The 16,719-nt window shown below is 37.2% G+C and overlaps 1 protein-coding gene across 1 annotated transcript in view; it reads right to left on the reverse strand.

Moving 5' to 3' along the window:
* Positions 1-16,719, reverse strand: part of PLEKHH2 (pleckstrin homology, MyTH4 and FERM domain containing H2) — a 95,730-nt gene that overhangs the window by 21,815 nt on the left and 57,196 nt on the right. Inside the window, exons 16-22 of the mRNA XM_028104047.2 lie at positions 14,648-14,827; positions 10,620-10,728; positions 9,580-9,692; positions 5,775-5,954; positions 3,741-3,838; positions 1,529-1,706; positions 19-174 (exon numbers count right to left, since the gene is read on the reverse strand). Of these exons, the coding sequence (XP_027959848.2) occupies positions 19-174; positions 1,529-1,706; positions 3,741-3,838; positions 5,775-5,954; positions 9,580-9,692; positions 10,620-10,728; positions 14,648-14,827 (1,014 nt within the window). The remainder of the gene's footprint in view (positions 1-18; positions 175-1,528; positions 1,707-3,740; positions 3,839-5,774; positions 5,955-9,579; positions 9,693-10,619; positions 10,729-14,647; positions 14,828-16,719) is intronic.

Raw genomic sequence — 16,719 nt, forward strand, 5'->3', positions numbered from 1 at the left:
AAAAGGAGTTGGCTTCACCTTTATGTTTCCTTGAAGACAATGCTCTAAATCCCTGCCAGAAGGATCGTCTGTGAATAATGCAAAGCCAGACTGTGTTGGCTTCCTCATTCCTGTATCTTGGTTCAAAGTGTTCAAAAATTCTTCCACTGTGGTAGATGCATCAAATCCAACTACCTAAGCAGAAATAACAAAGTTGTTCTCTTAATTAAAAACTACGTACATTTCAAACTTAAATTTCAAGAGGGATTTCAGGGGGGAGACAGGGCATATTTGATGCATGATTAATGATAACATATATTTATCTAGGTGCTTTAACTCCTCCCAAACCAAATCTCCACTGGAGAAAATTAATGTCATCTTAATTGCTAGGTTGCTGTAAGAATTCAGAAATCTTGGCTTCAGCCAACAGACATGAATTCCAAAATACAAAGATCATCTGACAGCCATAAACATCTTGCAGAGATATCATGCCCACCCATTAAAAGCAAACCAAGAACTACAGTACAATATGCAATCTTTAAGCTAATGGAAAAAAGTAAACAAGAAATGCACTTAAACAGTCACGGGGATGTAAAGTAGAGCATAGGGAATATAGTCAATAATCTTGTAATCACTTTGTATGGTGACAAATGGTAACTAGACTTATCTTTGTGATCATTTTGTAATGTATATAAATGTAGGATCACCACGTTGTACACCTGAAAGTAGTGTAACACTGTGTGCCAACACTTCAATAAAAAATGAATAAATAAAAATAAATAATGTTTGTTTCTTTAATATGCAGTTACATATCTGAACTCTGTGATAAAAAGCTATGGCTGCAAAGATTAGCTGCCGGCTTTGGAACATGTTTGCTTCAGTTAATAAGTAAACATCTAGGGGCACCTGGGTGGCTCAGTCAGTTAAGCGGCTGCCTTCGGCTCAGGTCATGATCTTGGGGTCCTAGGATGGAGCCCCATGTGGGGTTCCCTGCTCAGCGGGGAGCCTGCTACTCCCTCTCCATCTGCCCTTCTCTTCACTTGTGCTCTCTCTTGCTCGCTCTCTCTCATAAATAAATAAATAAATAAATAAATAAATAATAAAATCTATAAGAAAAAATAAGTGAACACCCAGATCTGAATGCTGGAAGGCCTGGAGGAGTTTTCCCAGATAATTCTTGAGATTCGGAGACTGAAAAAACTGTCTATACACACCCACTGTCAGTATTTATTTTCTCACCTAGCAAGTGCACTGGTTGGGAAAAGCCTCAACCAAAGTATTTTTGATTTTCTCTATCAGAATTATAAGAGCAGTAAAACTCCTCCCTTATTTGGCTCAATTTGGATTTCAGTGTGAATCCTTCTTAGCAAAACTGTTTCAAAACTCAGCTGTTCTGATAGAAGATGTAATATATTTGCACTTTTATAATCACTGCCAGCTGATGACAAAGGTAGGTAGACAGTCTCACTCCCCTATTCCACAGAAGCTACACGCAGGATTCACAAGGTTAAACAAGCATGCTTTCATCAGGGCAGAAAGTGTAACCCACCTGATATATCCCATTCATGAAATGCACAGGGATACTGAAGGGCAAAGAATGATGGTAAGGGTTTCGAAGAAGGGTTGAAAGAATTTCCATTCTTGAGGGTCTTGCTTCTCGATCTCCATTTTGTTGTGTTCTTTCTACACATCGCTGACAGTAAATGGCATATTTTCCAAATTCTGTCCTATAATACACAACTTAAGATAAAGCCTAGGAATAAATTTGAGACAACCTAATACATTATGTTGGTGTACATTACCATGTCTTATGCTAACTTTGACAGTAATTCTTCTTTTTGAACGATAATATTAAACTGCTATAACTTTTCTCAAATTCTAGTTTCTTTACTTTTGCAACTGACTGAATCAAACTTCCCCATAAAGCAGTCTTCCTCTTTATTGTATTATTGTAGTCACAAAATGAATTTAAAGTTACCAGTCATTATATGGCCAATAGACAGGAATTATATTAACAAATACAGAGGAAATAATTGTATGAAAATAGGGTAGGCTAACTTAAGAAACATGATGTAGCAGAGTTCTCTTTGGAGGAACATGGAGGTTAGTGCTTGACTGCTAAACTAGGTAAGAAAATACCTTCAAACAAAAAAATACAGGTATGTTCTTTCTTAACCCTATAAAACATGCACTTCTTAAAAAATCTTAAGCATTAAACAAAACCACTCGAGTAAATAATAGCAAAAACTGGATAGAGATCTTATTTGCCCTCATTTGTTATACATAATTTTTATAAAAGCAGACTGATAATACCTCCAAATATGTTTGTATTGTAAAGTGTCTTTTAGGCAGAGTTTAAAATGAAACCCTTTAGGGGTGTGCGACTCTTGATCTCAGGGGTGTGAGTTTGAACCCCACGTTAGCTGTAGAGATTACTTAAAAATGAAATTAAAATGCCTCCCTTTTGGGTGCCTGGGTGGTGCTGAGGGTTAAGCGTCCAACTCTTGGTTTTGGCTCAGGTCGTGATCTTAGGGTTGTGAGATCAAGCCCTGGTCGGGCTCTGCACTCTGCAAGGAGTCTGGTTAAGACTCTCCCTCTGCCGGGGCACCTGGGTGGCTCAGTCATTTAAGCGGCTGCCTTCGGCTCAGGTCATGATTCCAGGGTCCTGGGATCGAGCCCCACATCGGGCTCCCTGCTTGGCGGGAAGCCTGCTTCTCCCTCTCCCACGCCCCCTGCTTGTGTTCCCTCTCTTGCTGTGTCTCTCTCTGTCAAATAAATAAATAAAATATTAAAAAAAAAAAAGACTCTCCCACTCCCTTTACCTCTTCCCTCTCTGCACGTGCACACACTCTCTCTTTCCCTCTCTCTCTCTCAAATAAATAAATCTTAAAATGCCACCCTTTGTCTAGGGCCTCTTCAGTGACTACAACTAAAATCACGCGACCTTGGGGTGCCTGGCTGGCTCCATCAGGAGAGCATGGGACTATTTGATCTTGGGATCATGAGTTCAAGCCCCACATTGGGGTATAGAGATTACTTAAAAATATAAATAAATAAATAAATAAATAAATAAATAAATAAATAAAATCACATGACTTTGATCACAGAGTCCCCCAAATATAATATGAACTGGGGAGTATTTTATTTCTAAGTTGTTTTCTGTTTCATTGTGTTTGTTTTGTTTGTTTTAGAGCCAGAGTCTATTTAAGTCACATAACACGAGACTGTTGTGCAAAATGATCCTGATAACCCCTGGCTGGGTGCCCTGGGTCCCACTGTAAGAAAGCCATACTGATGGCCGGATTTTAAATGTCTTTTTGAAGGGAGTAAAAATTCTGAAGCAATTCAAATACACACAGGTAGAAAAGGAGAGAAGACCCTTAGGGAAGTTTTCCCACCTAAAAGAATTCAACGTAGAGAAAAATAGCTACAGGGAAAACGAAGGAAACAAAACAGTTGCTTTTACGGAATGAGCACCCACTCTTGCTAAGTCATCCACCCCTGAAATGTACAAAGACTTTTCACTTAAAAATATTCTTTGTCAGTTTTTCAAGCCTTTATTGCAGTCTTCTGTAAGAGATTTAGCACAACAAAGGAAATATTTTCCAAGCCTCACATAAAGGAGAACCAAGGGCTTCCTGTACCAACATTCGTTTCACACATTCTTCCGCAAATGTACCTGGCAGGTTACTAAATACTTATGACTTATTGTCGACTTTCAGAGCCACGTAAACCGTTCAGCTGGCTAGTTGTCTGCACACCTGGAATCTGCATTCCTCTTTAGGTGGAGCCTGAGGAGCCACAGGAAAGGATGGTGGGGAAGGAAGAGCCCAACACAGAGAGCCAAGAGCTGCCAGCCCTGGGCAAAGAGAAGCACCACAGGTTAGACACTACCTGGCAGGCAGAGACCCGAGTGAGAGCCAGTGTGACTGGCAGAGGCTGTGAGGAAAGGGATGATGATGATGGACCCTCTCAGCCCCCACAGGTTTTTGCTTCTTCCACATAAACATTATCTGCTTAGAGTACTTATAATACATACAAACATCCCACATTCCATAATCCATCTAATTGTATACCCTATTGTCTACAACTGAGGTACCCAAGGTCCTGTAGATATGGTAGTTCTTTTGACATCACTCTCAAAGAGTAGGGGCATTGTTTTTGTCCATTTATGTATTTACTCATTTGCTGAAATAGAAGTAATGGCTTTGAGGAAAGACAGACTGAAAACAGTAAAAAATCATATATCCCAAACCAAAACCAATCTACCCACACATACACACATATATACATATCTAAATAAGGGGCAAGTATAATAATATTAGCAGATAATATTAGTTATATATATATTAGCAATAGTTATATATATATATATATATTAGCAATAATATTAGTTAATAGGATTACATGTGATTTTTGTTTTTCCTTTGCTCTGTTCTGTATCTTCTATTTTTTTTTATTAAGCGAAAATAACTTCAATCATTTTGTAAATGTTATGTGAAAAAGAAGGAGGGGGAAAAAGGTACTGTCTCTGCTCTTGAGTTACCTACAGTCTAGGAGAGTTATATATTTTAACAGTAATTTACAATATAACATGGTTAATACCATGTCATAATCTTTTTTTTTTTTTTTTTTTAGTACAACCAACGGAGGGAATAATTAAGTGCTCTGGGAGTCAGGGAAGTATTCACAGGAGAGATGTTGCCTGGGTCAACTGTAAAGTCTACAGGTGGGAAGAGAGAAGGGGACCCAGGTAACAGGAAGAGCAGCAGGTGCAAGGTGAAGGATAATGTGAAGGCATGGTGTGCCTGAAGAATGGGGTGTGTTTACTCTTTCAGTGTATGCTGGATGCAGGATGCATAAAATTAAGTGGAGAAAGAGGAGGCTTCGGGAGCTAGATTATGAAGGACCCTCAATACAAACAAAGCTTAAGCTTCCGACATCGCTCATGCATGGGCCCTCCAAGGCCTGGGAACAGCCGTATCTACTGTGTTTCTATGATCCTGTGTTCTTTTAAAGTGTGTGAAAGTAACTTAAAAAAAACCCCACATTATTAGTATAAGCTTAAATTGTGTAAGCTTCAACTCCCATGAAACCTGAATCCCCTGAGAGCACTATTTGCTAGGGTAAGAACTTTCTAGTTTCCTCCTGCACTTAATAGGGAGTTAATAAGCAAAGATTAAAACAGGCATTCATTGAAGAGTAAACATCAGTGACCAAAAGCTACCTGAAAATAAACTCAGCTGCACTAATAAAGAAAGGCATCCTACATCACTAGTGAAATACCACTCTTTACCTGGAGAGAATTTAAAAGCAAAATGACACTGAACATTGTTGAAAATATGCGGAAATTCTAGAAATGGATTCAAAGAAATTCGCTGGACTTGTACTCAGAGTTTAGGTTTTGGAGATGTCTACTGTGGTGGTATTTATTATAAGAATAATGATTGGAAGAACCTAAATGTGTGGTGATTGATATTAATGCACCGTTAATGTTTTTGAAGAACGTTGAAGGATACAGGGGAAATGTTATGTTCTACAGTTTTAAAAAAGTAGTATGCACACTGCAGCTCTAGTGATGTGGAAACTGAGTGTGCATAACTACACACACATACACATTTATACAGAAACATAAATATATAAATAAACTGAAAGAATATACATCAAAATATTAATAGCTATTTTTTCTTTTCATACTTTTTGCACTTTTCAAATGTCTATATTGAGTATGTATCATGCTCACGGTGAGGAAAACAACATCATTTTAAATTGCACATATATGTATCAATACATACCTGCAGCGGTCCCGGTTGATTCTGCGGCTGTCTCCGTCTTGTCTGTTTAATGAGCTGACAGCAAATTTCATTCTGGAGCTCAGGATGTGTCAGACAGATTTGCAAAGCACTCTGGGCTAGAGATATATGATAATCAATCGCAGGGGAGTCAACTGCTGCATTTATAAAAAGCTGGCATGTCTGAATTAAAAAAGAAAAGATATACTCAAAGTGAGAAATGATTAGATTTATTCTGCATGAATTATATTGATTCTCTTCATAGCAATAGTTTTTGTTTAAAAGGATGGAAAAAGATATATTATGATAACACTAACCAAAGATATCTGGAGTGGCTACATTAAAATCAGACAAAGTAGATTTCAGAGCAAGGAATTCTGTGAGAGATAAAGAGGGTCATTTTATAATGACAATGGGGTCAGTTCTGCTAGAGGACATAATAATCCCAAATGTTTATGTACTTAATAACACAGCTTCCAAATATATGGAGCAAAACCTGATAGGATTGCAAGGAGAAACAGACAAATCCTCAATTATAGTTGGAGATTTCAATATCCTTTCGTAATAATTGAGAGAACAAGTAGACAGAAAATCATTAAGGATTTAGAAAACTTCAACAACACTATTAGCCAACTTCACCTAATTGACATTTATAGAACACTCCATCCAAGAGCAGAATATGCATTCATTTAAAAAGTATACAGAACATTAATGATCTGTCATCCACCAGACTATAAACTTCATATGAACAGTGACTACGTCTTATTTATCTTTGTATTCTCTACACAGCATAGAGTGACACAATAAATGTTTAATGAATTAATGCATTTAAAATCTGACTAAATGTAATATATATTAAGAAAGATTAAAGGGAAGTGTTCATAAACACAAATGGCTGGCTTTAACTACCACGTTGTTATATATAGTGGGTAGTCTTTACCTCTTCTGAGAACAGAATATAACCAAATAAATTGACTCTCTAATCTAAAGCACTGTGCCCAAGCATTACATGAAATGCTCAATGAAAAAAGATTTCTACCATTAAATTTCATCACGGTAAGGAAGTACCTATCATTATTTTATGAATGTTGAATTTGTTAAATGCCTTTTCAGCATCCATGGAGATGACTGTCTATGATAATAAATAATAGTAATAGACACCCTAATATTTAGCCATCCTTGGTTTCCTGGAATAATTCTCTTTTAGTCACCATTTGGTATTCTTTTAAAGTGATACTGGTTCCTCTTTACTAAGATTTTATTAGTTTTTGCATGAAATGCTCTGTTTTGTACAATCTTTTCTGGGGTTTGGTATCAAAGTAGTATTTCACAAAAAGAATCAGGTGATATGATGACTGAGAATTGCTTCAGAGTAATCCAATGTTGGGGAGCAATGGGAGTGGGGAGATGAAAACAAAACCGGCCATGTGCTAACAACTGTGAAGCTCGGTGACAAGTGCCTTGGAGCTCATGTTTTCTCAACTCTTACATAGGTTTGAAATTTTCCAAATTAAAAAGTAAAAGTAAAAGACAGAATTGAGGAAATGTCCTTCTTTTTCTATGCTTTGGGACATTTAAAGAGGATTAAAATGATCTATTCTTATAAAGTTTGGCAAATTCCCCTATTTATATTTCATTCTCCATTCAGTTTGGGCCATTTATACTTTATTATAATGTTCATTACTTCATTCAGATTTTCCAACGTAGTTGTATGGAGTCTTCCTTGCTTGGGGTATTTGTATGTTCTACAGGAGGATTTTTTATTTTTTTTTATTTTTATTTATTTTTTAAGATTGTATTTATTTATTTGACATAGAGAAAGAAGGAGAGAGAGAGGCAGGCAGAGGGAGAGGGAGAAGCAGGCTCCCTGCTGAGCAGAGAGCCCGACATGGGACCCTGGGATCATTACCTGAGCCGAAGGCAGACGCTTAACCGACTGAGCCACCCAGGTGCCCCCATTATGGTAATTTTAAAACACGAGCAAAAATAGAGAACGGTATAAGGATCACACATATACCCATTACCCAGTGTTAACAATCATCAGCATTTTGTCAAACTTGTTTCATTCAAACCCCCTTCCACTTTTTTCTGGAATATTTTAATGTACATCATGTTATTTTATCAATAAATAGTTCAGTATGGATCTCCAATTGATAAAGGTTTTAGTCCATAACCACTATATCATATACCGCCAAATTAATAATAATTTATGTTATCTAATAAACAGATGTTTTTTTGAGATGGGAGGAATGTAGGCAAGAAGAAGCCAAAAGAAAGACAAAAATTGAAAACTAGGGCAAAATGAAACACTAAGGTCCTGGTGTGGAGTGAAGACCTGAATCCACAGAAGGTACACAAGATTCTGAGGCTGGAGGAAAGGAAGAGAAAGAAAATAAATGAGAGAATGTCTGTCGGGGAGAGATATTTGAGGTGCTCATGTCTGATGCTCTCTAATTTTCTCGGTGAAGCAGAAGGTAAGTTTGTTGTGAAGAACATTATTGAATAGGGAGTTTGGGGGTGGGGTGTGACCAAAGACAAGCAAAAGAAGAGGCAGTCAGCCCTGAGGAATGAAGACCACGCATTTATATTGGCTCCAGTCCACACATGGTTGCATGATGTTCTCTAGCTATGTGCATTTGATCAACGTGGAAGTGGACAAGGCTGATCTATGTTGGGGCTTGGCTGAAGAATGCATGGAATTATGGGTCCCAAGGAACTGACTATTAATGAAAGCCATCTAGGCTGGCTAAAGAAGGAAGAAAAGCCAAGAAACAGTTACCATGCTCTCTCTTGATCTCAAAGAAAATAAATGACTCAAAACAAGGGTCTTAGGATGAAAAATGGAAGAATAAGAAAAGAAGAGAACTCATAGGCTAAGAGATTATGGTTATAGAAAGAGATACTAGAATTGAAGCTTGCAGAGGTGGTATACTTATAAGGAATGGTGGGGTCAGGAAAATGGGAAGGTGAAGCCGACTACAGGTGAAGCTTACTGGCATTAAGGTCAGGAATCCTAAGAACATGGCACTGGTGAGTGAAGTGAAAATAAAGTCATTCAACATAATGGCAAAATTTGAGGTTGAGGGCGCCTGGGTGGCTCAGTTGGTGAGGCGTCTGCCTTCGGCTCACGTCATGATCCCAGGGTCCTGGGATCGAGCCCTGCATCGGGCTCCCTGCTCAGCAGGGCAGCCTGCTTCTCCCTCTCCCTCTGCCTGCCGCTTCCCCTGCTTGTGCTCCCTCCCTCCCTCTCTGTTAAATGAATAAAAATCTTAAAAAAAAATTTGAGGTTGAAAGAGTGTGAATTGGGAGCCAAAATCCTTGATGAAAGTGGAAGAGTTACCAGAAAGTGACTGATGACAGAGATGAGGGGGAAAAGAGTGATATAGTTGAATGGCAAATGGCAAAACTTTCAAGTGATCAGGGATTTCTAATAGAAGTTGAGCAAGAAGGTTTACAGAATAGCAATGGAGAAGAAGGGTGTTGACCCCTCTCTTCCAACACTGAGGGAGGTGTGATGTGAGAAATCTCTCCTTCTGAGAGGCTGAAGGGAAAATGATTCTTCTGATATTAAGTGTTTTACACTGCCCAAACCATTCATAGTTTATTTAAGTAAATCCCAAGTCCTCACTCAGAAAGCATATTAAATTCACCTAATTTTATCTCAGTAGATTTTCTTAATAATAAAAATGATGATGCTGATCACGTTTTGAATTTTTTCGGAGAGAGCGAAACTTTACAACCTAAATTATTTACTTTTATTTTTTCCAATTAAAATTTTAACAATGTATAAGCCCATATAAAGTTTTACCTTAAATAATTTAATAGCTTCTGTCTGTAGAGCTTCAGAAGGTAGTGTTGTCAATGGGGAAATGATTCCTTCTTTGCTGTGACACAAAGTAGGGTGTCTCCATATCTGAGAAGCTAATACATAATAAAATGTGAACAGAAAACAGAAGAATCACTTATTTTGCCCTCCCATTAATTAGCCCTTTAGAAATTAGCTCATTCAGGCCTAGCTCACAACCTTGAGTCATATAGGTCACGAAAAACCTTTGGCAACATTATCTTATTTGTTTCCAGGCCATTGGGATTCTCATGTTTCTGTTTTGAATAAACTAAATCTAGGAAAGTTTGGTCCTAATATTCTAGGCTAAAACAAGTCTACCAGAGCACTATCACATTGCTGAAATGTGCTAAAGACTGGTGATCCAGGTAGGAGAGATGCCTCTGAGAAGGAACTGGTGAGAGACAGAGGAAGAGAATCCAAAGTAGAGGGAGATAAAAGATAAAGAGAAACTTGAAGTCTTTCCTAAAAATCAATATTTTTTAAATTCCTACGCTAGATACTGCAAATATGATCTCTGTATTATGTAAAGCATAGCATGGAATCTATACTTTCAATAGGGACACCTGAGCCATAAAAAAATAATTGTAATGCAAAGCAACAAATGTTATAAAAGAGTTAAATGCAGAGTGCTTTGGGACATACTTTTAACATTTATTAAGTACGTTCTATGAGCCAGATGCTAATGTGGAGTAGGCTTGCTGATGGGGGAAGCTCCTAAGGTAGGTAGGATTTTATCAGGTTAGTTAGAAATGTGAAGGAAGGGGGTAGTTTCAGGCAGAAGGAGTAGTGTGAGCAAAGGTAGAATGGTTACAGGACATGGCATTCAGGGACTGATGGTGTCCCTAGAGTCTAAGAGCCACAGTAAGAGAGTTGGCCTATGACAAGCAAAGCCAATGAAAAGATGGGTACATTGCAGGGAAACAGGAACTCACAAAGTAAAAACTCAGTTAGGCTAAGGGGGTTGGGTCCATTTCATACAGCCTTACATGCTGTGAACTTACAAGGCTCTCCTTCAATATTCAGCAGTTTGCAAACGAGTTGTTCAAATTCTGATCCAACATTTACAGTGTTACTTCCTGCTGCAACAGTCAGATGATAAAGCCAAGTGTCCTTCAAGTCAAAACACATTAACAGAGATGTTAACCAAGATATAATTTTTGATGACTTAAAGAAAAAACAACTTGTATAAACAGTAGAAAACTTTGACACTGAAAAAATTCTTTAATTTTTAAATAATAACCAAAAGCCACCTAGTCAAATAGTTCCAAAGCAGGTTCACCTGAACTATGCTCATAGTGCCTTTTCCCATTGTTCACATTTTTATTGTTTTCTATAGATGTCTCTTAGAAAACCACGATAAAATTAAGGAAGTTAATATGATGTTGAAAGACTAGAATAAATACAACCAATTCACATTCTTTTAAGAAACATAATAAAGTCTATCAAATTTAAAATCTGACTCCCAATACATATGAATAACACATACAAAATACTTGGGAAATCCAGAAAATATAAAGAAGAAAATAATACCCAGAAAGAACTTACCTCAACACAATAAAGGCCATATAAGAAAAGCCCACAGCTAATATCACACTCAATGGTAAAAAACAAAGCTTTTCCTTCAAGCTCTGGAACAAAGCAAGGATGCCCATTCTTGCTACTTCTATTCAATATAGCACTGGAAGTCCTAGCCAGAGCAATAGGGTAAGAAAAAGAAATAAAAGGCATCCAAATTGGGAAGGAAGAAGTAAAATTACCTCTTTGCAGATGACATGATCTTATACATAGAAAACCCTAAAGATGCCACAAAAACATTGTCAGAATAAATGAATTCAGCAAAGTTGCAGGATGCAAAATCAACATACATAAGTTAGTTGCATTTCTATACACTAACAATGAATTATCCAAAAGGGAAATGAAGAAAATAATCCCATTTACGAGGGAATCAAAAAGAATAAAATACTTAGGAATAGACCTAACAAACCAGGTGAAAGACTTATACACCAAAAACTATAAAATACGGATGAAATAAATTAAAGCAGATACAGATAAATGGAAAGACATTTAGTATTCATGCGTTGGTATAATTAATATTATTAACTACTAAAGCACCTCCAGATTCAGTGCAATTCCTATCAAAATCCCAGTGGAATTTTTAACAGAAATAGAAAAACCAATCCTAAGGAACCACAGAAGATCCTGAATAGCCAAAGCAATCTTGAGCAAGAAGAACAAAGCTGGAGGCATCACACTTCCTGATTCAAAATATATTACAAACTTACAATAATCAAAACAGCTTGGTATGGCATGAAAACACACATACAGGCCAATGGAATAGAACAGAGAGCCTGGAAAGAAACCCATGCATATATGGTCAACTTATCTGTGGCAAGACTGCCAAGAATACATTATGGGGAAAGGATAGTCTCCTTGATAAATGGTTTTGGAAAAACTGGATACCCACATGCAAAAGAATGAAATTGGACCCTTATCTTACACCACACATAAAAATCAACTCAAAAATGGAATAAAGACTTAAACATAAGACCTGAAACCACAAAAGTCCTAGAAGAAAACATAGGGACAAAGCTTCTGGGCAGTGACCTTGGTGATGATTGCTTAGATATGATACCAAAAGCACAGGCAACAAAAGTAAAAATAGACAAGTGTGATTATACTAAACAAAAAAGCTTCTGCACAGCAAAGGAAACAACAAAATGAAAAGGCAACCTATGAAATGGGAGAAAATACTGCAAACCATTTATCTAATAAAGGGTTCATATCCAAAATACATAAGGAACTCCTACAACTCAACAGTAAAAAAACAAATAACCCAATTAAAAAATGAGCAAAGGAAAAAGAAATGGGCAAAGGAACTGAATAGACATTTCTCTAAAGAAGACATACAAATGGCCAACAGACACATGAAAAGGTGTTCAACATCACTAATCATCAAGGAAATACCAATCAAAACCATAATAAGATATCACCTCACACTCACTAGAATGGCTTTTATCAGGGGTACCTGGCTCAGTTGGTTAAGCATCTGCCTTTGGCTCAGGTCATGATCCCAGTGCCCCCCCGCCCCAAATCGGGCTCCCTGCTCAGAGGGGAGGAGTCTGCTTCTCCCTCTGTCCTCTCCTGGCTCATGCTCATGCTCTCTCTCTCAAATAAATAAATAAAATCTTAAAAAAAAAAAAGAATGGCTTTTATAAAAAAAATAAGTAATAACAAATGCTGGCAAGGATGTGGAGAAAAGGGAACACTTATTCACTGCTAGTTGGAATGCAAACTGGTGCTGCGGCTATGGAAAACATGGAGGCTCCTCAAAAAAACTAAAAATAGAACTACCCTATGATCCAGCAATTGTACTTCTGGGTACATATCCAAACAAATTGAAACCAGGATCACAAAGAGATATCTGCACTCACATGTTTATTTGCAGCATTATTCACAATAGCCAACACATGGAAGCAGCCTAAATGTCCACTGACAGATGAATGGCTAAAGTAGATGTGGTATATACATACAATGCAATACTATGCCTTAAAAAGAAGGAATAATTTATAAAAGTTGTTTATATGTTAGAGATATAGTAGCCATCCATGAAATATTTTATTTTTTGTATTATCCTTTTGGTTCTGTTTGAGATTTTATTTGATACAGACAAGTATTTCAATTTTTAAAAAAATTTTTTTTCATTTGAGAGAGAGAGAGCACGAGCAGGGTGGAGGGTCAGAGAGAGAGGGAGAAGCAGGCTCTCTGCTGAGCAGGGAGCCCAATGTAGGGTTTGATCCCAGGACCCCGGGATCCTGACCTGAGCCAAAGGCAGATGTTTAACCAACTGAGCCACCCAGGCACCCCTCAATTTTTTGTAGTCAAATATATAACCCATGTCTTTTTTTTTTTTTTAAAGATTTTATGTATTTATTTGACAGAGAGAGATAGTGAGAGAGGGTACACAAGCAGGGGGGGAGTGGGAGAGGGAGAAGCAGGCTTCCCGCTGAGCAGGGAGCCCGACGCGGGGTTCGATCCCAGGACCCTGGGATCATGACCTGAGCTGAAGGCAGACACTTAACGACTGAACCACCCAGGCGCCCTATCACCCGTTTCTACTGTGATTTCTTACATTGCTTTTTCTTTTTAGAAAGTGCCTTCTATTCAGAGATCAGATAAAGGCTCTTTGAAAAAATAATTTCATTTAACTCTTTACATTCGTTTAGAACTATTTTGCTATATGTGTGAGATGAAAAACTAATGTTTTAATGTTCCTAAATAGCCAATTTCCTCAATATATAAAGAGCATACCATACTATGTATTGAATAATCCATTACCTCCCCCTTGATCTGTGATGCCTCTTTTATCACAAATTAGTTTTTATATATTTATTTTATATTATATTAACTTTAATATTGTTTACTTATTACACATACATATAATACATATAATGATTCATTTTCAACTGTATCTAAACCAAAATTTTGTTGAAAATGAGTCAAAAATATAAGAGGGAGGCCTTAGAGTCACCCAAAAATACTCAGTCTAAGAGATCCACATTTTGAACATAAGGTCCCTTTGTCTTCTGCCTTCATGTGCTCATTTCAGCCTTGAGGTCACTTTTAACGAGAGGATAGAAAAATGACACACGTGGGCGCCTGAGTGGCTCAGTTGGTTGGGCGACTGCCTTCGGCTCCGGTCATGATCCTGGAGTCCCGGGATCGAGTCCCGCATCGGGCTCCCTGCTCGGCGGGGAGTCTGCTTCACCCTCTGACCCTCCTCCCTCTTGTGCTCCTTCTCATTCTCTCTAAAACAAATGAATAAAATCTTTAAAAAAAAAAAGAAAGAAAGAAAAAGGACACATGTGAACAAGGCTAGCTTCCAGGGACATGAAGAATCTCTGAAAATAGAGTTGAAGGTCTTTAACAAAGTTCTTTTCTTCGTGTCCATAAAATTGATTTGATAATTATTACCAGTACTTAATGACCTCAGTGTACACCATTCAAAATCAACCAGTAAGTCCCTAGGTACCTTTTCATGCTTAGATCCAATCAGGAGGTAAGTCGGACCTTGGTCTTTCGGGTGGATCACGATGGTGTAATGTGTGGATAACAGACTTCTCCCACTGGCTTCATAATCTTCATCTGAATCACAGGATCTATCAACCTCTTCAACTTTAGCCTCCCTGAGTTTGATCTGACCTAAAGGAAACTAAAGTAAATGTTAGTGATTGTGAGGAAGGCACTTTCTAGGTCTTTTCCTACTAAAATTTTTCACAGTCCCTTTCATTCTTACCTTTATAAAGCATATCTTTTTTTAAATGAATGCCTAAAGTCAGTTGGGTTATCTACATTGTTACAAAAGTAGTAGCCACAACTGAAATGCCCAACTGTAATATAAAAGGACAGTTTGAATACTAGACAAGAAGCTACTTCTGTGCAGTGGTTCAGATTATTCATTACACTAAAATGATCCATTACCTAGCCAAGCAATTACATAATTCAGTCAAAATATTCATTTGACTTCCTCCTCCCTCCCCCCACCCCCAGAATTTATTTGATTAAGGTACTGGATCAAAAGGACAGTGTAGACAAAGTCTCAATACTATTCATATAAAAAGTGACAAGGTTAGGCAGCTGATACAAAGAAGTGTGATTAACTATCACCCTAAACCCCAGTGAGAAGTGTTTTGAGGGTATTCATTAACACATATATCACAGAACAATGCTATGATTTCTTCCATCTTATGTTGGGAGTAAGAAAAACTTCCTAAAACTGACTTACATTGAATTTTACCTACTTTTATTGACAAAAGCAATCCAATCTGTTGTGTTGAACAGTTAGCATATTTGTTTTAAAACTTTTGCTTTAATTAAGTACATTTATTCCATGGTCTGCTTTGAATTAACAGCTTCTAAAATATTTTATCAGGTTTGCATTTGCATTCTGAAAATGTTTGTTCTAACCTGAAGGATATTTACCATCATCCATTTTCATGCTCAGGCCCAGGGCTCAATGCTTGGATTTTTTTTTTCCCATTACACTCAGTCTCTGGGTGATCTCATCCAAGCTCATAGCTTTAATACTGACATAATTAGCTACTCTCATGTTTGTACCTCCAGACTCACTATCTCTGTTTAGCTGTCTAATAGCCTCTCAAACAACCCGCTCTGCCCAGTCTTCTCTATCCCTCAGTTATTGGCAACTTTATTTCTCGTTTATTCCCAACCTTGGCATCAGTACTAACGTTCTCACTATTCCTCAAACACACCAGGCACACTCCTGCCTCAGAGCCTTTGCACTTGCTGTTCCCTCTGCCTGGCATGCTATTGCCTGAAATATCCACATAGCTGCTCTTTTACTTCCTTCAGAACCTAATAAAAATGTCACCTTCTCAGTGAAGTCTTACCTGGATATCTTATCTAAGTTGAATTATTATCTGCCTAATAGCTGATTAATAGTACAGAATTAATTATTTTAACTAAATGTATTGTCTTGCATGGGAAACATGACTTTTCTCCATTAAATTAATAACCATTTTCTCAGTAGTCACTATGAGCAAAGCACTCTTCTGGGCACTGAAAGAAGAAAATTTACTTCTGAAGGAAAAAACCCACAAAATTACTTACCTACATGCTTTCAGAAAAAGAAAGGCAAGAAAACAAAAGCCAAATAAATAAAGAAAGAATAATATTTTTTACTTATTAAATAAATAAAATTTTATTTATGAATATGTTTATTATATATTTATAGTATTATATTTATAATAATAGATAGCAAGCTTCTAAAAATGGGATAAAGAAAACTAATTCTACTGTGATAATATATGACAATACTATCTTAATTATGTTTAGGCATATCCAATCATGAAAATCAAGAGTCCATCCACCCCAACATTTAAAGATGATATTCATTTTACCAAAGGATTCATCAATTCACTATTCCAAAAAAATAGTAAATAGACCTAGTGTTTTTACATGTTTTGACTGAATTAAAAAAGACACCGCTCCAGATTAAAAACAAATTGTTTCTGAAACAGCTATCGTATGCGATGAAGTAGGTCTACACAGACTCACCTGCATTCTCAATAGTTTTCCAGTGAT

Source organism: Eumetopias jubatus, unplaced genomic scaffold, assembly GCF_037043125.1.
Source record: "Eumetopias jubatus isolate StellerSeaLion01/CBP00866 unplaced genomic scaffold, mEumJub1_p1.0 scaffold_9, whole genome shotgun sequence".
Classification (NCBI taxonomy): domain Eukaryota; kingdom Metazoa; phylum Chordata; class Mammalia; order Carnivora; family Otariidae; genus Eumetopias; species Eumetopias jubatus.